Source organism: Podarcis erhardii (genome assembly GCF_964252035.2).
Source record: "Podarcis erhardii genome assembly, chromosome: 6".
Classification (NCBI taxonomy): domain Eukaryota; kingdom Metazoa; phylum Chordata; class Lepidosauria; order Squamata; family Lacertidae; genus Podarcis; species Podarcis erhardii.
The window spans coordinates 48,608,920-48,630,944 of record NC_138510.1 but is presented as its reverse complement, the minus strand read 5'-3'; the positions used below and the strand labels follow the sequence as shown (position 1 = coordinate 48,630,944).

The following is a 22,025-nucleotide window of genomic DNA, read 5'->3' as shown; positions in this document are numbered from 1 at the left end:
TTCCACCATACAAAAACAGGGAAGGTTGAGAGGAGGAAAAAGAGCCTCAAGCAAACCAGCTCCTCCATCCATTGATCACTGCCTATCAGGGTCTTTGCTCACCCCCGATCCCTGCACGCCATTTCCCATGGCAGAGCAACCCACCATTTCTCAGTGTTGCAAAGAGTTGGAGGAGGGCAAGATGCTGGCTTCAAGACTGTCTGGCTGAGGCTGGGGAAGCACTTGAGGTCCCACCTGCCTGCCAAGTTGAGGTGTAGGGGGCCCCAGGCAGGCTTCCTTTTTCCAGGGTGGGCGGCAGTACAGACTTTTGCCCCCTTTGGCAAAATTTGTAGATCCGGCACTGCTAGCTAGAAGTACCGAGCAGCAGCAGCAACTGATCCTAATTACTTTAGGCAAAAAACAGGTATGAGTCTCCTGGAGCCAATAGTCAGGATCTATATCAGAATAAATTAAATAAAAATACAGCTATTCTGTTCTGCAGCTATTACTGTTCCCACTGAGCAAATGCAAAGAGATGAAGGAGTTTCAGCATGCTCCGTGCTCTCAAAGATCACACTGGGAGAACTGGTCATTTCGAGAAAATGATTTTCTGGTGGGTGGGGTCTGAAAGAGCAACACTTGCATATATGAAAATGCACTTCATATGTACCCCAGGGGTGGGACATGGAATTATACATGATGACTGGAATGAAATACCAACTCATTTTTTAAATGTTATTTCACAACTTACCCAAGTCCCTAACCATGTCAGGCTTTGTCTGCTCAAAGGCCTTTCCCTTGATGCTGGGCTTTCATATTGAAAGAAGAAAAACACTAAGGATGCAGCCCTTAAGTCCTACTGAATTCAATAGGATTTACTTCTAAATAGATAAGGGTAGGGTTACACTGTAAGCCTTTAGAAGGCCTTTCACTTTTAGGAGAGATAACAAAAAAAACACACATGCAGTATTCTACCAAATTGCTCATTAAGAAGAAAAACTGCTTCCAGGCTCCTGAGCAATAAATGCAAAAGCTTTGGGGATATTTGACAAGCTCTTGGTACTTATGCTTATTGATATTAAAATGGGAATATCTTTAAAATGCTAATTGAATGAATGCTCCAATCCTATGCACATTTACTCAAAAGTAAGCCCCACTGAGGTCAGTGGGACTTAGTCCAAAGAAAGTGTATGCAGCATTACAGCTGACATAACTTTATTTTGAATTTCTTAGACTACCTATAATTAGCTACATACTATTTTGTACCTCCTCCTCTGTCAAATGGTTGGCTACAGCCTGCCCAAAACGCCTAGGGGCAAAGCAGACCAGACGAGATGCAGAAATAGAATCCCAGTTTTATTAAACTTCAGCAAATAGCAACTGCATGGGAGCCCAATTATAATGTCTCAGTAAGATGAATGGGCTGAAGGCTCCTCCCATCCTTGCTTAACACACACACACAAAACAGAGGGTGGTAGTCAACTAAGTTTCACACACAGTTGAGTTCGGTCCATTATATTCAATGAGTCTTTTAGCAGGGAATTTTCCTAAGGTTGTCTGACCCCACCCCCATCAGTCACTCCCATGGTTCTGGACTCTGGTCCTGGATAAGTTGGGAGCTAACATTTAAAACCTGAAGCCACATTTAATTTCAATCATCACATATCACTCCATGTTCTACCAACCAGGGATGCATAACAGCTTCCTTTTCAGGAGTTGCTCTTTCAAAGCCTGGACAGCAAACCTGATGCCAATCTCCAGTTTGTCGGAAATGCATCTAGTCACTTCTAAGGCAGAACTAATTTTGCTGATATTCTGAAAACCTTCATCGACACTCTACCCTTGAATACATTTATTATTCCTTCCTTCTCTCTCCCCCAGAACACTGCACATTAAAACCAGAAACACTGCTCCAGTGAGGGCTGCAGGAGATTATACATTTAAATAAAACATGCACAGAATTAATAATAAAAGTTAAAAATAGAGAAATTAGTCAGCTTGAGTTTGGCGCTTTTTGAACCTGGCACTTTCTGTTGCTATGCAGGGCAACAGAAAAGAGTGCTGGATTCAGAGAGCGCCCAATTCAAGCAGAGGCTGGGAAGCAAGAATCAGGAGCACCCATAAGAGAGCACTCCTGAGTCTTCCTTTTCAAGCTGGCATCTCAACTTTACCTGTGCAGCACCTCAAATCATATGATGCCAGGTGATTAACTGGCTTACGTGTTTTTTCCCTAAATGGCCTGGTGGGCATAATTAGGCCCATGAGCCAGAGATCTCCCACTGCTGCTGCAAACTCTTCAGCACCACGATTCCATTCTATGAGAAGGGAGGCAAAAAGCACCACCCACACTCCAGCCTCTGAATTCGTGAGTGGCAACTAACTGTCACAAACTCCCACCTTGCTTGCTCCATCTTTACTCTAGACACCCAGAGGTGATCTTGTTTTAGCTCACCCCTGGGTAATTTCCCCCCTCAGTCACAGGAGCTGCCTGAAACTGGACTGCAGAAAGGGTTGTGTTATATATAAGTTTAGACAAGTTTGTGTTTGTGAGGTTTCTTTTCAAGGCTGTGCTACATATGCAATGTACTAGTGCGATAAACTGCCTCAAGTTATGATACTTTAAAAGAGTAGCCGTGGGCCTCCTGGAAAGATGAGCAAATAAATAAAGTGAAATAAGCCCCACTGCATCTCGGGGAGGAGGGATGTTTTGCTACCTGCCTGGGATGGCAAAAATGTGAGGGTACTCAAATATCTAGCTGTTGGGTTGCCTTTGGCTGAGTGGGTCATTCAGCTTACTCTTCGTGTAATTGGTTGAGCAAGACTAACTTAAATCCTTTGATTTCAAAGAGTCTACTCTTGAGTATGACTAGATTCAACCTTCAGTTAAAAGGCAGTTGATTAATCAACTAAACATGATTTAATTGGCTGACAGGCCTAAAGCGGTGTTATTGCCAGGTTCGTCTCTAACTGGCCGTGAGAATAATCCTCCTGCTGGAGCAAGTTCCACCAACACCTATGAGATTGACTTCCAGCAGGGATGGGCCACGCGGCATTTTTGAATGCATAATCAGCATTCATTCCCTGAGATTCATGCTTGTGAAGAGATGGGGAAGTGCAAAGAACACCTCAGCTTGCCTTCTATAAATATATCATTCAGCCATTTCACATAACTGAAGTCACATGCTTCTCACTCTACCAAAATCTGAAGGAGAAAGAATTGGGGAGAACATTCATCCTCCTCACCTCCAATGACCACTTAGGAACAAAGGCCTATGCCTCCCTTGGACCCCGAGGGAACTGTTGGAGGGTAGGTTTGCTGCTCCTGGTGTTATTTGGGGGAATCAGCCACCTATGGGGTGCTCACTTTGGTAACAGATGGCTCAATAATGGTAACTTCAAATTGCCTGCTTTAGTTTCTTCTCAAGTTCCTTTTCAAGAGTTCCAAAATAATCAATTTTGTTTGTATTGTTTAAGTCTTGGGAGCTGCAGGCACAAACAATTATGCACAGCACTGCACCCCCAATAGAACACCATTGTTGCTACATTTTGGCACAGACAAAAGCTACAATTTAAACATCAAAATGGTATTTCTTGGTCATTTTGAAGAAGGGATTAGAATGAAGAAGAGCCCTACCCACAGCTACGATAGCCAAAATGGAATTCCTAAGTCCAGAGACTATATGCCACAGAATACCAGTTGCTGAGGGACTCTTGGCTTCAAGTCTTGCTGGTTAGTTTCCAGAAGGCATTTGTTTGGTCACTCAGGGAAAACAGGATGATGGCATTAGATAAATCTTTGGTTTGATCCATAAGGCTACCTTTGTTCTTAACAGAGAAAGAACTGTCAAGGGTGGAGCTCAGACATATAGTTACACCCACAGCATACATGCAGTACAAGAAGCCATACAAAAATGGAATGAAAGTGCATTCTGGCTGTTGTACCAGCTTTTTGCAGGTGTAATTTCGAGTGTAACAAGATACCAAAAAAAAGATAACCCAGTAACAAAATTGCAAGAGAGAAAATGTACTTTTACAGACTACAAGTTAAATTCAGAAAGCCTTGACATTCCCAGATCTTTAAAAAGCACACACAACACACAAATGCAAGTATATGGCAAGCGTGGTGAACTACCTCACCCATTTCAGCCAATGGAATGTAACAATGGTCTATACAATGACCAGAGGTTAAAAAGTATTGATACCCATGCACCTGGCAGCTATTTATGTGCAATTTTCCTCTGCTTTGTTTCATTGCCTTTGATTTTTGTTTCCATTGTCTATACTGTTCGTACTGTTCATATCAGTTTTCATTAAGGAAAAACAGGCATGCACAGGAGAAATTAAAGTCACTCTTTGTTGACATACTAGAAAGTTACTGTGATCTGACTCGCAGGCAACCTGCCATGTTACATGGGGGGGGGGAGGAGCAAACACAGTCAGTTGCCCAAGGTAGATTCCAGTCAGCAGTCAATGGGGGTGGGTGCAAGAAAGGGAGTATACTACAGTGCCAGAAGGTTGGACAGCACTGATCCTCCAATTTAAAGACAGACAAACACTCTTCTTCAGACTTGTGAGATGAGTCTTTATCGTTACTCCTTAGTCAAAGCTAAATGAAGGTGGTGGTGCTAGAAGTCCCTAAGGGACAGTTTAGAACTAGTTAGAACAGATAATCTGGTTTGATAGCTACTAAAATAATAATCCTGTGGTATCTTAAAGACTAAAACTGATCAAAGTGTAAGCCTATGGCACGCCAAGTGTGTTCATCCCATAAATGTACCTTTTTTTGCTACAACAGAGGCTACCCTCTGGAATGGGTCACTAAGAGGCACCAACAACAAAAAGAGCACCATGTCCAGCATATAGGAAACATGGAGGATAGTGATCCAACAATGAAAATCACTACCTGCTACAGTACTGCCCTGGCTTCAGTCTGTTCCAGGAAAACTAGAGATTTCCTCCACCTTCCCTGGTGGTGGCTTGAAGTTAGCCTCTCCAGCCCCCATTTAAACATTCCCACAAACGGCCTGCCAGCCCTCCAAGGAGGTTTTGCTCACAGCAAGCTGTTGTTAGCATGCTGGCTAGGTAGTGAACTGGCCCCCACAAGACCCCCTGGGCGAAAGGCAGCCAAGTGCACTTCTGAGGTGTGCCTGCCTTGCTCCAACCCTTCCTGGGGCTACAGCATTAATTGATGCCGAAGAAACAATGCTCTTCTAGCGTGCCTTTTGCTCCACGAGCATCGCAGACTACTTTGGCGTCGAGTTTTATTCTAGTCAACACAATTTGATTTGATTGAAGCCAAGTGTTTTTTTCCTAAGGCGTTTCAAATTTAGACACACACCACCACCCCCTCCTCTGCTCCAGGACATGAAAGCCCCCTGCTCTTCCCCGCCGGTACCTCTTTGCAGGCGTGCAGCTCCTCTCCCGGAGTAGCGGCGCCTGCCCAAAGCAGCAGCAGCAGAGAAAGAAGCAGAAGCGGCAGGCGCCTCCGCCCGAGCTCGGCACCAGGGAGGCACCGCCAGCACCCAGCTGTATCCGGCCGAGGAGGATGGACACCGCCAGCGGCCCCAGCCATCGTGGCGCAGAAGCGGCACCGAGCAGCTTCCCCGCGCGTCTGGATGAGGCGGCCACCGACTCACAGGTGCAGCGGCGGCGGCGGCAAGAGCAGCAGCAGCAGCAAGCAGCGCTCTCAGGCGGAGATGGGATGCGGGAGCCCCGCCCCCTGCCCGCCTCGCGCCGCCCACACCTCGCTGCCTAGCAACCGCAGCTGCCTCCGCCGCGCCGGCCTCCGGCTCCCGCGCACCTGAGGCGGCTTGAAAGATGCGCCCGGGGGACAGAGGCCGTTTGCTGCTGGCGCGCGCGTCTTTCGAAGGCCGCGCGAGCCTCTGGGCGCGCTCGCCGCGGCCGCGTGACAGGCCGCGCGACCATAACAAACAAAAGCCCGCCTAATTTTGAACCATAGGAAACGGCGTAGCCGGAGGGAAAGAGGTTCAAGGGTTAGGGTGCAAGCCTAACGTCGTTGGCCTGGGAGTCAGCCGCGTTGGATTCAGCAGGAATGGCTTCAGAGTAGGCTCGCTCTGGGAACGACTAGGCCGCACCGCCTGCTCAAACCACTCCAGGGGGCGAACAACTTGAATCTGGGCGGGGGGCGATTAAGCCCCACCCCACATAATCGATCACATGGCATACACACTATTTGAATGACGACGCACATCAATTCAGCAGGGGCCGGATTTGCGTATAAGCTAAATAAGATATCGCTTAGGGCCCCACTCTCTTGGGGGGGGGGGCCAAAATATTTGATAATAAAATAAAACAAAACCTACATACAGCAAGTGTTTCGTGTTGTGTAGGCTTCTATGATGCAAGCAATGGGCCCCCAATCATTTTAAGTTAGAGCTTAATAATTATTTCACTATTAATATACTTCTTAAATGTGTTTCAGTTCAACAATTGCTTTAATTAAATACATATTTTATGTGCAAATGGCTTTAGATACCTATTAGGTCCATAAATTACCATGTAGCATATATTCAGCACAAAAAACAGCGACAATTTGTTGTTGACAAAGGACAGCTGGACATATAAAGGGCCCCATTACCTTCAGTAGCTTAGGGCCTCATCAAACCTAAATCCGGTCCTGTTCAGCCCCCTCAAATATCTCATTGGAAAGGCCGAAGGAACCTCGGGGCCTGTGAATCACTCCCCAAACACTTCCGCTCTTTAGGCTTAAAAGGACCTTGAATATAGGTTTGTTGTGACAGCTCAGATTTTGCCTCTTCTTCTGTTCTAACGGGCCTCCCAACCACGTTTACAGAACGACTATGCCCACTGATGTGGATGGTGTAAATGGGGTGCTTTCGGTGTGGGAAGCTTAGAACTGGGTACCGATCTATTTGCAGCGTAGATGTTTCATGATCTTTCCCTGGTTGGTGGTTTATTCGAGAGCACCACAGAAAAGCAGCAAACCACGGAAAGCCAGTTTCAAACAGCAGCGAAACTGAACATTGAAAGCCGGGGGAGGGGGGGGATTTTGTTTTAAAAATCAGTTTTTGTCTGGAAAATAGCAAGGAAGAAGACTGACCGCTCTGCACTGGAAAAGTATTTCATTTTTATTTATTTTTCATAAATCATTTTTATTGGGTTTTACAAATACAAAGTACAAATAAACACAAATTAGGGGGGGGGGAGTATCTATATTGGAAGAGTATTTTCCATGCAGCTGCTGTTTGCCGCCAGCGAGGAGGTCCTTTCTCTTGGGTCTCACCAAAAGCCCGTCGTTTCTAACTCTCCACGCTATTGCACGGCCGCGTGCATCTGTTGCACGAGCGTGCTGCTTGGAATGGCGCGTGTCTTTGCACCAGACCTCCCTGATGTCTCTTCCTTTCTTTTCCCGGGAGGTAGGCGGCCGGGATGTTGTTTTAAACTTAGAGGGCAAATGTTCCTTCCCGCTTTTAGCATACCCACGCGGCTGTTATAAACCGGTTTCCCTCGCAAACGTTATTAACAGGAAACCCACTTGCAAGTCTTTAAATAGGAAAACTACATATGCAATTAAGAGCGAGATTAACTATTCGGTGCACTTGAACTACCAGCTATATAAAATCCTAAAAAAAAACACCAAACCTATTTTTGTAAATAAAATAATAATCCGCCAACGTCTTTTATTTCTGGGGATCGCGGCGTCAAGTCTGGAGCATCTCTCCTCTCCGCCCCCGCCTCTCCAGATCTCTGTGCCGACTAGTCAGCTAATTACACGTCGCCCTCTCAAGAAGACCAATAGCCTTGCGCCCTCCCATTTGCACCGTCCTCCTTTCCTGCTGCTGTTTATCCCTCCGGGAAAATTCTGACGTTTCCTTCCCTGCGCCGCTTTTTGTGCTACCATTTCCAGCCATTAGAGGGCGCCTTAAAGAATGTGCTGCGGGCTCTAAAAGCCCGGGAAGACGGTCGCTTAGCAACCGCTGCCGGTTCCTAAACAAACCTGACACGCGGCGAGAGGGAACCCGCGATCTGCTTTTGCTGCCGCCACTTTATCGTCCATCCTCTGAAGCATGCCAACCACCAGGGACCCCTTTCCATTCCCACACTATGAAAATGAAGAGACCTGCACGGGCAACAACAGATGTACCCAGGTAAGAGGGCCACCTATTAAGAATGCCCTCAACCATTTAAAAACATTTTAAAATGCACCCCTTTACATTTATATTAACAAAGTGCCTAAAGTCATCCTCATCTGAGGGCTCATGCCACTGAACCTTTTTGGCATTATTGCAACTCTTGCTTCTACCTGACCTTATTGCTCTGCCGTCAGGCGGAAAATGTTAGTTGATTATATATTTTTTTATCCTGCTTTTCAGACAAATATTGCCACCTAAAGAAGCTCAGGTCTATTGTTTGTTTTATTTTTCCGTAGCTTTTAGAGGGAAAAGTCTCAAAACAGTTTGACAATAAAATAAAGCATGTATAAACTTTTTAAAAGCAGGGGGAAAAACACTAGCAGAGAAGTCTGAACCTGGCAACTAACAGATTTTATTGCTTTGTTTTTTTTGTAAATTGCTTTGAAGTTTTTTATGATCAAGCAGTGTACTAATTTTATGTAACAAACAAATAAAAACTGACGAAGATGGTGGCAGGCATCTCTCCCTAGCAACAGCATTCCATAGACAAGAACACAATGGAAAAGGCCTTTTGTTGTGTTTGAATTTTTTTTAAAGAGACACAAGACTCAGGCTTACAAACAAACAAAGAAAGAAAGAAAGGGGAGGAGAGATACACAATAGTTTCAAACCTGGCATTTATACACACATTTGGGGCAGGCCATTCTTTGCTTGTGGTGTTTTTCACAGAAATGCAAAGGAAGGATGCAAAAAGAGCCCATTTATGCTGAAGTTCAACCAAACTATTAACCTGGATTAAAGGGGTTTTGAATGGGAGGAATGTTATAGTCCTGCTTAACTTTCACTGGGTAGAGGAAACATCTTATAAAAAATAAAGATTGATAAAAAGGAAACAGAGGGAAAGCCAAAGCAAGAGGGTTAGATATCTTCAGAACACTTGGGAATGGGGGAGGAAGGGTTATTCAAAACTACAGTAATAGAAGCTGAGCTAGTACTTATACTGCAGATCAGGAAAGACATTACAAAATCCAAAATAAGTCCAGAGTGATTAGCAAATGAGAACAAAAACAAAAAAAAGAAGACAATTTTTTGCAAAACAAATGCAAGCAGACAATGCAAAAGTAAGGCATTGAGGAGCAAATCTGAGATTGTATTATGAATCCTCGTGCCTTTGCTGGCTTAGAGAATGGATTACCTTAAAAAATACAGCTCTGCTAGATTTAGAAGGCTTCGATTTAAGATTCGGTTGGCATGCTTATCTCTGGCAGAATAAGGAAAAGGTGCATAAAGGCTTCTAAAACCACATTATCAGAGGAACACTGCTAGAAGCGTGGGAAAAGAATAGAAAATTATTGGGGAAAAATACCCCCTGGTGGCTATCGCCTATTGATATATTAACTATTAAAAAAACAAACATGGAAGGTGAGAGATTGACCTATGAAGATCTCCTGGAAAGATCAGAAAGAGGATGGAAAATTAGACCATACGAAGAGTTTAAAAGCAAATTAACAGCCTGGTTGCAGTATCATCAAATTAACGCCTTATGGAAGGAAGACAAAAAGATTGGAATGAATGAGAAAAAATCTAAGTTCCAGGTAGAGATAATAGAAAGTAAAATTAAACTGCTATCTAAAATATATAATCAGCTATTAGATTGGGACACCAAGGACGAAGAGGTTAAGGAGGTTATGGTAAAATGGGCAATAGACATCGGATATAACTTGGATTTTGACAAATGGACGAGATTGTGGACTAAAGGAATGAAATTTACAGCCTGTACTACCCTTAGAGAAAATATGGAAAAGATGATGTACCGTTGGTACATCACCCCTGTGAAATTGCAAAAAATGTATAAGACTGGTGATAAAAGGTGTTGGAAGTGTAAATCTAAAGATGTAAAAAAAAAAAAGAGGAGCAAATCACCAAAATCATTAGGAATAACAATAATAAAATGCTTTCAATACACCAGAATCTGGAAAGCAACTAGAGAAGACCCCCGGTTTACAGATTTAACTGGCCCTTGGACCTCTCCTCAAGCCACTCCCCTCTCACGGGTCACCCCCTTACTTGGCTCCCTGAGCATTTCCCCTATTGCAGTTTGTTCTGGAACTCTGATAATGCCTCTTGCTTGCTTGTGTGCACAAACCATCCTATTGTAGAAAGGTAAAATGTGCATATGTTGCTTTGCCTACTTTTGTCTCTGCCTCCAGCCACCACTGGCATATGGCCCTCAGAAGGTTGCAGAGAAGGGAATGTGTCCCTTGGACTAAGAAAGAAGCTTCCCCAATTCTGCTATGGAGTATTTGTCCTGGTTTACTGGCCGCACTAAGCCAATCTTTGTCTTTGCGCAAAAATGCAGGCTCCCAGAGAGGAGCCTGCAGCCACTTTCATCCTCCACACTCTTTATTTATTTGCTGCAAAAGAAAAAAAGGGGGCTGGGAGAAGTGGCCCAATGACACAGGCAGCACTTTCCTTCTTCTCCACTGTCACTCACCAGGAAATCTATTTTCATGTGGTCATAAATCTACCTCTCTGCATCCTCAGATTAGGATGCAAATTACTGGTAGTCCTGGGAACATCTAAGAGAACCCCTCTGACCCACCTATCCCACAAATCTACCTTAACCTCAGTTGCGTTTGACCAGCTGGCTCCAGGTGTGAATCAGCAGTGACTTGTATGTTCCTGGCCAGATTGACTGGAGGGCACATCAACATAGGTAAAGGTAAAGGGACCCCTGACCATTAGGTCCAGTCGTGACCGACTCTGGGGTTGCGGCGCTCATCTTGCTTTATTGGCCGAGGGAGCCGGCGTACAGCTTCCGGGTCATGTGGCCAGCATGACTAAGCCGCTTCTGGCGAACCAGAGCAGCACACGGAAACGCTGTTTACCTTCCCGCCGGAGCGGTTCCTATTTATCTACTTGCACTTTGGCGTGCTTTCAAACTGCTAGGTTGGCAGGAGCTGGGACCAAGCAACTGGAGCTCACCCCGTCACAGGGATTCGAACCGCCGACCTTCTGATCGGCAAGTCCTAGGCTCTGTGGTTTAACCCACAGCGCCACCTGTGTTGTCTACATCAACATAAGGCAGCAGCTATTTAAACTTTTGAGTGCCAGGTGGCACTTTGGAAGACAGAAGGCAATACTGGAATATGTTGTCACAATGCACTACCCTCAGATAAGAATGCACATTATCAATACATTCCTTTTCCAGGCAGGATAAAGGTTTCCATCCATTCCCTTTCAACAACTTGGGTGAGGGAGCACAGAGAAGCTCCCTACCCCACACATTATATTCTTTCCAATAATGGAAGAAAGTGTAAGTACACTGCAAGGAGGATTGTGGGAACAGAGAGAATACCAAATTCTAAAATCTCAAAGCGCCACAATGTATTTTGGGACTGCTGAAGCCACTAATTTTACACATACGCACTTTATAAAAAAGTACTTTTAAGAGTAACTTGGAGACTCTAGACGACAAGACTACTAGTCTCTACAAATAAATGTAGCCTCAGCAATATATAAGTGCTCCTCGCTTAAAACACTTCTCGCCTTTCTCTTTAAACCAGAGACTGCTTCCTGGTGGCCTGCAAACAGCAGCAAATCCACAGCACGTGGTCCATCTGCTGCAACCTGTTGCCATGCCAAGGCTGTCTTGCCAGGCTTTGCTCACTCCTTTTGGGGCTCAGATTCTACTGTGATTGATTGACAGAATTTCTACACTACTTAATATATTTAAAATATTTCTACCACTTAGCATATTAAAATATATCTAAGTGGTGTACAAAGCATGGCTGGCTAGCATCCATTGCCACAGCTGTGTCCCCTTCAGCTGCATTCTCCACCCCCAGTTCCAGGTACAGTAGGTTTGTTGAGTTTCCCAGGGTGTCTAGAGAATGCGACCCCCCCCCCCGTGGTTCCTTCACCCTCTTGCTCTGTCCAACTCCTCCAGCCACTTTGCATGCAGAGGGTCCCAGGTTTAATTTCCAGACAGAGACACAGACTTCTGCCTAAAACACTGAAGACCCGCTGCCAGTCTATGTAGGCAATGCTAAGCTAAATGGACAGAGGGTCTAATTTAATATAATGTAGCTTCCTGTGTTCCCGTCTCAGAGTATAGAAGAGAAATGATGTAAAGTGAAAGAACTCATGAGGCTGCCTCTTCTGCCAATGTGCTGTCCTCTACTCTGAAAATATGAGAACCAGCAAGTTGGGAGTGTGTGTCTGTTTGTTGAAAGAAGGTCATTTTAGCTACAGGTCAGAAGACAACACATTTTAAACCTCATGTAAATCATCCCATGGACCCTAATCTAGCACAGGCAGCAGTGTCAGGCATATCAATTTTGGCTTTATGTACTTAGCTTACTCACAGCCATGTTCACTCTTGCACGAAGCTTTATGAATGAGCATGGGTTACTGTTCACCCAGAAAAAATACTGATAACGAGCGCTAAAATGCACCAACTGTTTCCCACAATTTGCTGATGGCTGAAGATTAGCAAATGTGGCATCAGTTCCCCAGAACACAGACACAGCATCCATACCAAGAACTTGTGGGAAACAGAAATGTCTAAAACAGCATAGGGCCTGGGTCCTAAAGGCAGTGGGAGAAAGGGGTAAAAGCAGCACCCAATATACAGCCTCTTCTACAGCAGCTTCTATATGCACTTAACAAGAGCTCCAGATGCACATCCCAACTACTTTTGTTGCTCACTGGGTAATTATGAGAAAGGGGCATAAGCGGAAGTGTGACTTTAGAATTTGAACAATTATACTACTGTACTCAATGAGGCACAATGCCTCATTTTGGTTTCAGATTGGTCATTCTGAAATAGCACTACACAGGGTTGGCCCACCTAACTTGGCTGGCAGGGTCCATCTCCTCAGACTGAACAAGTTTGCTATCACTCCTTTAAGTCTCTTATACTTCTTATTGATCCAGAAAACTCCGTACTGTATTCCTACCCATCTTGCACAGCAACGAGACCCCTGGAATCGACTACATGGAACACCTACTCTAGCAAGCATCAGAAGAGAAATCTGGTATACAGAACCTGAGGTAAAAATATTCATCTGATGTTACCATCCTTTGCTTGTGTTGCAAGGCTCTTTTGCTTTGCCCTCAATCGAAATAGGTTGGCACTGTCAGATTTGCTTTTAAATGGGCTACACTTTGACCCCTCAACACCTGTAGTTGCACTGTGTACTTAAAGCAGACTTATAAAAACATCAATACTGATTTCCCCATCCCTTCTTAAACCCATGGCTAGGTTTCCAAAGACAGTCTGGATTTTAACCTTAGTGCCCTGTACAATCACCATGAAGACCTGCTTAAAGACAAGAGCAAGGTAGTTCTCCATAAGGAGACCCTATTTGATGACCATGGGTAAGTGGAATTCATTGTTCTTGTAGAATTCAGCAAACAGCATGACTCTCCACAGAATTTGCATGAGCCAAAGGTGCAACATGTGTAGCTATGAGGCAGGTTGTTTCTGTACTTTACTGAAAACGTTTCCTCATCTATGTGCAGATGAGACACACCATTCTCCTGCCACAGTATACAACACAAAAACAGTGCAAGAAGTGCTTCTGCTTTGGCTTGTACTGCATGGGTATCCCATTTCTTATCCATCTGCACTTGCAATAATAGGCACGTGCAGACAATGCTGAAGCAAGCAGCTTTGCACTGCACACTGGAAACCCAAGCCAGTGAATATTACCTTGGCAAAATATGGGTCTCTACTTACTTAGCACACTATATTGTCTTAGGGTGCTTCTCAGTGAGAGCACACCTACAGATCTTAAATCACTTTAATGCTTACAGATACATAACAAAATCCGTACTCCAATGCACAGAATATGGAAGTGATGGCCTCTGCTCGGAATATATTACTTTTTTACATGTTAACACATGTTCTCACTCTTGTTTTTGAGACAATTGAAGGGTTTAGAGCCTGTGAAGGAACGCACAGCAACTCTGATTCAGCATCCTACTTCCAAGGGTATATCTGTGAGACACTGGGTCAACCCAGTAAGAGAGTCAATCCACAACATTGAAGGAGCTATTGGTAAGCACAAGTTGTAGACATTCATTTTACCTCTCCTAAAGAATTACCCTGAATCCCCGCGACGGGGTGAGCTCCCGTTGCTCGGTCCCTGCTCCTGCCAACCCAGCAGTTCAAAAGCACGTCCAAGTGCAAGTACATAAATAGGTACCACTCCAGGCAGTAAGGTAAATGGTGTTTCCGTGCGCTGCTCTGGTTCGCCAAAAGCGGCTTAGTCATGCTGGCCACATGACCTGGAAGCTGTACGCCGGCTCCCTTGGCCAATAAAGCGAGATGAGTGCCGCAACCCCAGAGTCGGTCACAACTGGACCTAATGGTCAGGAGTCCCTTTACCTTTAAAGGAAGTAAGAACATAAATCCATAGTGACCAGCTCGTGTTCAGCAAATCTAACTCCTACCTAGACACCCTACTCTCCCAGGTCCTTTTTTAATGATTTTGAATATCAAGCTTCTTTTATTTACATTATATAATCATATTCTTCAACCTATCCCTGTGCTAAAAACTAATGCATTCAGAGTAGATATACTTTTAAAATCAGGGTGATGAAAGCTCCTCTACGTTTATATTCTGCTTGAGAAACCACTGAAATGAATGGTGTGGATCACACTTTAAACTAGACTGAAGAAAAGTCTTCAAAAACATTGTTGGCCACTAAGTGATAAGAAATTTAGAGCTAAGCAGAACACGTGCAGGTTTTGTGCATTCATTGAGATCTCCATTTTTTTCGGTTATGCTTCTTAACATCATCTGGAAACTTTTGAATTGATGGTTTTCAATTTACCACAAGAAATTAAGATCTTCCTCTTAAATTGATGTGTGGTACTATTTAGAGCTCTGATTGGAAAATTTCTCAGTGTGTGGAATACTCAGAAAAAGTTGACTGTGACTTTTGTCTTTTCAGAGTCTCATCACACTGCAGCCACTAACAGTGGATACTCACGCAAAGAGAACGGTGGGATCTTCTACCACTAAGAGTTCTGCATGGCTATGATGCTGCTTCTGTCCTTTCAGCCTGTGTTTACATGTATCTGAGTTAAGTCTTCAATGTTTGCTTTCCTTTTAGGATCCTTGATTAGACCACCCATCTTCACTGAATTCTAGTAGCAGCACAGCTATACTGTTCCCCAGTACTGTACTTGAGAGGAATAAACTGCTTCTTGCCTATGAGCAAAGTCCAAGTTATCAGCCCTAGTAAATCCAGAGATTTTGGTAAGGAATTGAATCAGTTAATCTGAAGTGAAGTCCTAAAAGGATAGCATTTAGAAACTATCACTTTGGGCAGGCAGTGCAGTGTACTCTCACAATGACAGATGCCAAGGTTAAACTGCTGTAAAAGCCGTTTCTCTACTAATTCAGGTGCTAGTTTCACTATTTTTAAAAAGGGCACTGCACATATGGACAGGAATGCCCATCTTTATTACTAGTGAGTCTTTATTACTACTGAGTCTTGGCTATGCAGACAAGTCCGAGGGATGAACCCTTAAAGAATTAAAGCCAATAGCACAGTGGTACCTCCCGTTACAAACTTAATTCATCCCAGAGGTCTGTTCTTAACCCAAAAACATTCTTAACCTGAGGCGCGCTTTCACTAATGGGGCCTCCCACTGCCGCCGCATGACTTCAGCTCACATCTTGGGGCAAAGTTCGCAACCAGGAGCATGTACTTCCAGGTTAGCGGAGCTCATTACCAGAAGTGTTCATATGTAACCAGAGGTTCCAATGTATGTTTAACATTCAAGAAAAAATACACTCAAATGAGAACAGGCCAATTATTTCTCAGTTTAGCCTAGCAAGCAATCTCTCTAAGTATGTCTTCCTCCTGACTCCAAAAGCACATGAAAATGCTGACAGGTAGAAGGAATTGTAGATTCCCTTTGTCATTTTGAGAACTTAAATTCTGAGTCTTAGGGGAGGCCTGCTTTCTGTAATTTTAACCACCAGAGGCCATTTTAATCGTTAGTGTACTATCAGCCTCCACATGGTGGCAATAATTTGAGAAGCAGCCCTATAAGACATGGGCACAGCTTGGGAAATATTGCACGGCTCCACAGAAGGAACCACGGAACATGCAAGCATCATGAACTCTTTGAACAGAGCCTGCAAGTGTCCTTTTATAGCACAAGGAAGAGGCTTGTGGCACCTTAAGGACTTAGCAAAGAGCTTTCTTGGACTACAACCCATCTCACCATCAGTCCATTAGATGGAATGAAGTCGGGGCGGGGGAGGGGAGCATGCCAGAATTAATTGTTCCAAGTTGTTTTCGCACCGCGAATTTCATTAGCATTTATTGGGAAGGCCTTTTCAGGTGAAAGCCAGCAGCCTTGTGCGAGGGACGGGGATGGAGAGGGGGAGGCGTGGTCGCAGCAAAGGAAGACGCCTGAGGCAGGAACAAAGGAGCGGCTGAGGCGGAGCTACTGCGGTCGAGCCGGATCAGAATCGCTCCGATACGCATTGGCCAGGAGGAGGGGGAAGGGAACCCCCCCCCCCCGCAGCCTCCAGCCTCGTCTATCTGATCAGTTCATCACCTCCGGCTTAAAACGGCCGCCCGCTCGCTTCACCTGCTTCACTGCACAGCGCCCGAGGGCTTCGCAGGGAGAAGGGTTCTTCTCATCTCAGGCCTGGGGAGGCGGCAGCATCCCGGCCCGATCAAATAAGATCAACGTGTAAATGAAGGAAAGAAGTGCCGTAGCGCAGGGGCTCCACACGCGCGTCACTCAACCCACGCACACGCCTCACGCACCGCCTACCATCCCCACACATACCTTCCGCGCCCCACCACAGCCACACACCACTCACTCTGCCCCTGGCTACTCTCTGAAGAACCGGCTCGCGCCCCGCCTCCGGCTTTTATACCCCCTGCCCCGTTGCATGATGGGAACCGCGCAGATCGCATTCTCGCGGTCCCTGCTGAGTGCCCCGCCTCTTTCGAGTCACCCTCAACGATCAAGAGAGGGGCGGGGTTTGTGGCTTCGCAGACGCTGTTCGCTTATAGGTTTCCCTGTGGAAGTATCCCCAACGCCGGAGATTCCGGGGTGCAAGTGGGGAAGTTTCCTGAAGGAAATCGGGGTGACATTCAGAATTGTGGCGTAATCTGTGGCTGGGCAGCGGCTTGTGTTCCCTCCCAGCCCCCAAAACAGCAGTAAAACTTGGAAGCGCTCGTGCTGCTTGAAGAATGATTCCCCCCCTCTTCGCCAGCTGCTGTCACCACCGAGGGCAAAACAACTGACCTTTATGGGAATAAAGTTATGGTAGACAAGCTAGCCAGCCGCAGATTCGCTGCCCTGCATTTTTACTGAAGACTCGGGGGGCAAGCTTTAGAAATCTTTTTCTTCGTCCGTTGCCATGGTACCGAGAGGAAAGCCATGGTCTGGGTTATCCTTGCATCCCAAACCAGCTTGTGATTCGTCTCCCATACAACGCACTGTTAGCCAAGAACAAATCTTGGCTATGGGCCATGGTTTGTCTGGAGCAAGAAAGCCCTATTTTATTTCCAAGCACACACACACTCTCTTGTTCACTTAGCCATTGTTTGCCTTAGCTGCAAGAACTGGGCTTGCTTTCACTATTACAAGAGATACAAACATAATCAGAACAAAAGTCCCTTTATGTTATATAAAATTGGTTTCCTAGTAAATTCTAATAATAAATGTACTTGGGCTTGTGGCTGAAGTCTCTGTAATAACAGTAAAATATATTAGAAGCTACAGCTGTTTTCATATCCATTCCTGCAGAATATCATTTTCCAATTATCCACAAAGGGAAATGGAAAAAGACCCACTGCATAAGGAGCTGAGGGGCTGTAAGTGAACACTTAAATGGCATGCAGTGCAATATTTCATTTGCTATAACTAGAGTTACAATTCTAACTATACTCTACTAAATTTAGCAGCCCTGGTTTAGTATTATATTCCAAAACTCCGAAAAGATATTCCATATCCCCCTCTTGAAATCTGCCTCTAGGAATGCTAAAATCTTCCAGAACAAATTTTGAGGGCACACAAAGGGCTGTCAGAAGGGCAAAGAAAGGTAGAGTCCATTCTGATCGTGCATAGACATCTTTAGATACAACTCATAGAATTTTGCAATGCAGTGCTAACTTTTCAATGGAAGGGCAGATGGACTAACACCAAAATAAAGAACATAAACAGATGGTCTCCAATGGTGAACTGAGGATGGTTTATTTGCCCAATATATTTCTAGCTTGTTGACTTTCTCAGAGGCAGCTTTTACATTTTGTAAAAGCAAACAAACCAGAAGATCAAAAATACGTGCTACCACCATCACAAATGCACATTTAAGGTCTCTTCTCAATATTCTTGCATTATTTTAGTTTAAAAAATTGAGTTTAAAAATAATTTTAAGGTAAAGGTAAAGGTCCAGTTGTGACGGACTCTGCGGTTGCGGCGCTCATCTCACTTTATTGACCGAGGGAGCAGACGTTTGTCCTCAGACAGCTTCTGGGTCATGTGGCCAGCATGACTAAGCCGCTTCTGGCGATCCAGAGCAGCGCACGGAAATGCCGTTTACCTTCCCGCTGGAGCGGTACCTATTTATCTACTTGCACTTTGACGTGCTTTCGAACTGCTAGGTTGGCAGAAGCAGGGGCCGAGCAACGGGAGCTCACTCGATCGCGGGGATTCGAACCGCCGACCTTCTGATCGGTCCTAGGCTCTGTGTTTCACCCACAGCGCCACCCACGTCCCTAATTTTAAAGTAGTACACATTAATTGCCTAACACCATTTACATACTCACCTTCTCCTGCTAACATTAGTTCCAGCTTAGGACCTGCCCTTTCAATGTATGCTTGTGTGTGAAGTTGACATTCCACTCCATGCAAGAAATCAGGAGTATAAAGTCAAGCAATAAAAGCTTTTCAAGAGTAATAGAATGGCTCACACAATGATCTTGGTCCACTCTCCCAGCCTGAACTACATTGCAGGGTTCTTGTGGAGAACATGCTTGTCATACTGAGCTCACAGAGGAAGGCTAGAATAAAGATTTGATAAAAGAGATACATACTGATCATACTGATTTTACAAATCACACTATGCAACATGAATGACATGATAGCTTAAGCCATAATACAACTGTTAGTCTTTAAGGTGTTAAAGACTATTTAACTAGATGGAATTCAATATGTTGAGCTATAAAAACCAATTATTATTTTTTAAAAAGTACAGACATATTTAGGGATGCTCTCACTGCTGTATCAATTCATGCTCCCTTGAAGTGAACATGTCTTGAATTTCTTGAAGGTTTTTTTCATGAGTAAAGATTCCAATAAGCTTTCCTGATATATTGGTTGAAAACTGAACAGAAAATACAGATGCAGCTGAACAGGCTAGAGCACTGTGGAGAAAACAGAAAAACACCATCTATTCCAATTTTTATATAATTTTGTATTTACTTTTTCACTAAACACATGCCTACAGTATACTTGTGCACATAACCTTTTCATACAGTGGCAAAGGCTGCCAATTTCCTCTTACCAAGAGATTTGGGGAAGCTTTAACCCTCCAGATGTTGCTGAACTACAACTCTAATTATCCCTGGTCATTGCCCATGTTTGCTGGGTTTGATGGGAGTTGCATTTCAGCCAGGTGTGCCAACACCTAGGGGTGGAGGGGGTCTTCACCCCCCTCAATATTTGCTGGCAGGGCCCCCTTGATGTTGGGAAGTTTGAGGAAGCAGACTGCAACACTGTCCAATGGCTAGCTCCTCCTGAGTACAAGAGAGGAAGCCATGCTGCTCTGGGCTCCCCACTCAGCCTCCTCCCAACAATGTGACGTCACAGATATACATTGTGCATGTGACATCACACACACATGCCACATCAGACACAAGATGGCACCTCCAAGTTCAGCAACATTTGGAGGGCCAAATGATTCCAACACCTGCCTTACAGATTCTGCACCTCTTTAAGCAGGCTTACTGGATAGGCGGCTCTTCAATTTATATTTCCCTTTCTTGCATTTTTATGCAACGAAAATTAGAATCAAAGCAGTATGCTAGGAAACCTATTTTTCCTGTAACTTTAACTGCTTGGAAACTCACACAATATTGACAACTCAACAGCACTTTCTGTTAGCAGATCAAAATGATTTTGTACATAACATGGCTTTGTTCATAAAGTATCACACTTTGTTACTAGGGATAAATTTTGAAAGAGTACCAAAACTTTACATTTTCTTAAGAGCACCAAACAGATCTATTTCAGTTATGCTTTCTTCCTTATAAAAACACTTGCAAAACCACAACCCATGGCATCATGACTCCTTTGGCATGGTTTCTCTCAAGTTGGACACACGAAATAAATTCTAATGTAATATTAAAATACATTTTTTTACATGTCATAAATTATTATATAGCACCATTAGTATAAAAATACTGTTTTCTAAAAGCCTGACAAACGGCCTCGGCCCAGTATACCTGAAGGAGCGTCTCCACCCCCATCGTTCTGCCCGGACGCTGAGGTCCAGCGCCGAGGGCCTTCTGGCGGTTCCCTCATTACGAGAAGCAAAGCTACAGGGAACCAGGCAGAGGGCCTTCTCGGTAGTGGCACCCGCCTTGTGGAACGCCCTCCCATCAGATGTCAAAGCGATAAATAACTACCTGACATTCAGAAGACATCTTAAGGCAGCCCTGTTCAGGGAAGTTTTTAATCTGTGATATTTTAGTGCATTTCTGGTTTTTATGGAAGCCGCCCAGAGTGGCTGGGGAAACCCAGCCAGATGGGCGGGGTACAAATAATAAATTATTATTATTATTATTATTATGACAAGCTGAATGCTGTGTTCAATTCCTACACTTCATGTCCTCTCAGAAGGAAAGAATAAAAGTAAAGGATGACAGGATATTTCAGATTTGTCCCTGGCACATTTATGGAACACTCCCACCAACAGCAGTCTTTGCTTCTTAGTTAGATTTTTGGTTGGTGTTGTGATTTACACATCCCCAGAACATGTACGTATTAACTAAACTTGTTATTATGGGTTCTCAATCTCTTGTAAAGTTACTTACATTCCTTGGAAAAAACAGAACTAGAAAGCAAATGATCATCTTTACAAGGACTTAAGTCCCAAATCTTTCCTCCAGTCACTAGATAAATATAGGTATTTGGCTTACATAGCAGAAATTAGAATATTGATTAGCAGGCAAAGAAAAAACTTGCCTTATTTGCAGCACTGCATCCTAAACTGCAGCAGAAATGTTTGGATAATAGTACTGTTTTATCAATTGGTAGATACAATTGATACACGGGTGGCACTGTGGTCTAAACCACTGAGCCTCTTGGGCTTGCCGATCAGAAGGTCAGCGGTTCGAATCCCCGCAACGGGGTGAGCTCCCGTTGCTCGATCCCAGCTCCTGCCAACCTAGCAGTTTGAAAGCACGCCATAAGTGCAAGTAGATAAATAGGTACTGCTCCAGCGGGAAGGTAAACGGTGTTTCCGTGCGCTGCTCTGGTTTCGATGTTCCGTTGTGCAGAAGCAGCTTAGTCATGCTGGCCACATGACCTGGAAAAACTGTCTGCGGACAAACGCCAGCTCCTTCAGCCTGTAAAGTGAGATGAGCGTCGCAACTGGACTTAACTGTCAGGGGTCATTTACCTTTTTTAGATACAATTTTATTTGTTCTGTATTGCATTGAGTCTGTGCTTTTATACTTATTTTGAAGTTGAAAACATCTTAATTTTAGTATCAGAAAACCACTCTCAAATCAAATACCACTCTAAACAGGAATTGAACATTATGTGAGCAATAAACTTGGTTTTTGCTTTCTCAGTTCCCTGGAACATGCAGCTGGTAGAATTCATTGATATTCCTTCAGTTCCCACCCATGAAAATAAGAAATAAAATGTCAAGAGGCTAT

General features: G+C 44.3%; 2 protein-coding genes and 1 long non-coding RNA gene across 6 annotated transcripts in view; 1 reads left to right on the top strand and 2 right to left on the bottom strand.

Annotated features, from left to right (window-relative positions):
- The window catches only part of ELAPOR1 (endosome-lysosome associated apoptosis and autophagy regulator 1), a 56,455-nt gene extending 45,659 nt beyond the window's left edge, over window positions 1-10,796 (bottom strand). The window contains exon 1 of one of the 3 annotated variants that reach the window (XM_081866606.1): window positions 10,713-10,796. Coding sequence is in view for 2 of the 3 variants with exons in the window: in XM_081866604.1 (XP_081722730.1) it covers window positions 5,375-5,551 (177 nt within the window). In the remaining variant the exon portion in view is untranslated. Of the gene's footprint in view, window positions 1-5,374; window positions 5,683-10,712 lie in introns of those variants that run through there. The other 2 variants (XM_081866604.1, XM_081866605.1) reach the window with 2 other exon arrangements.
- Window positions 7,769-15,250, top strand: CFAP276 (cilia and flagella associated protein 276). Of its 2 annotated transcripts, none has more exons than XM_081866670.1 (5): window positions 7,769-8,108; window positions 13,032-13,148; window positions 13,360-13,475; window positions 14,024-14,157; window positions 15,057-15,250. In XM_081866670.1, exons 1-5 carry the CDS (start codon window positions 8,028-8,030, stop codon window positions 15,125-15,127), a joined length of 519 nt encoding a protein of 172 aa, XP_081722796.1. In that variant the 5' UTR covers window positions 7,769-8,027; the 3' UTR covers window positions 15,128-15,250. The 2 variants fall into 2 exon arrangements, with proteins under 2 accessions (XP_081722796.1, XP_081722797.1); XM_081866671.1 differs by lacking the exon at window positions 7,769-8,108 and adding an exon at window positions 11,276-11,409.
- Window positions 15,251-19,011: 3,761 nt separating this feature from the next.
- Window positions 19,012-20,559, bottom strand: LOC309345325. The gene is made up of 2 exons (XR_014158190.1): window positions 19,646-20,559; window positions 19,012-19,505 (listed from the first exon to the last, which is right to left on the bottom strand). It is a non-coding gene; the product is annotated as an uncharacterized lncRNA (long non-coding RNA).
- Between the last annotated feature and the right edge of the window lie 1,466 nt (window positions 20,560-22,025).

Excerpts from the sequence above, each read along its gene's own strand:
- CFAP276 (XM_081866670.1), top strand. The coding sequence starts at position 8,028 with ATGCCAACCACCAGGGACCCCTTTCCATTCCCACACTATGAAAATGAA. Across the intron at positions 8,109-13,031 it reads GCAACAACAGATGTACCCAG|AAAACTCCGTACTGTATTCC; the intron begins GTAAGAGGGCCA and ends TTATTGATCCAG. Across the intron at positions 13,149-13,359 it reads TCTGGTATACAGAACCTGAG|GTTTCCAAAGACAGTCTGGA; the intron begins GTAAAAATATTC and ends ACCCATGGCTAG.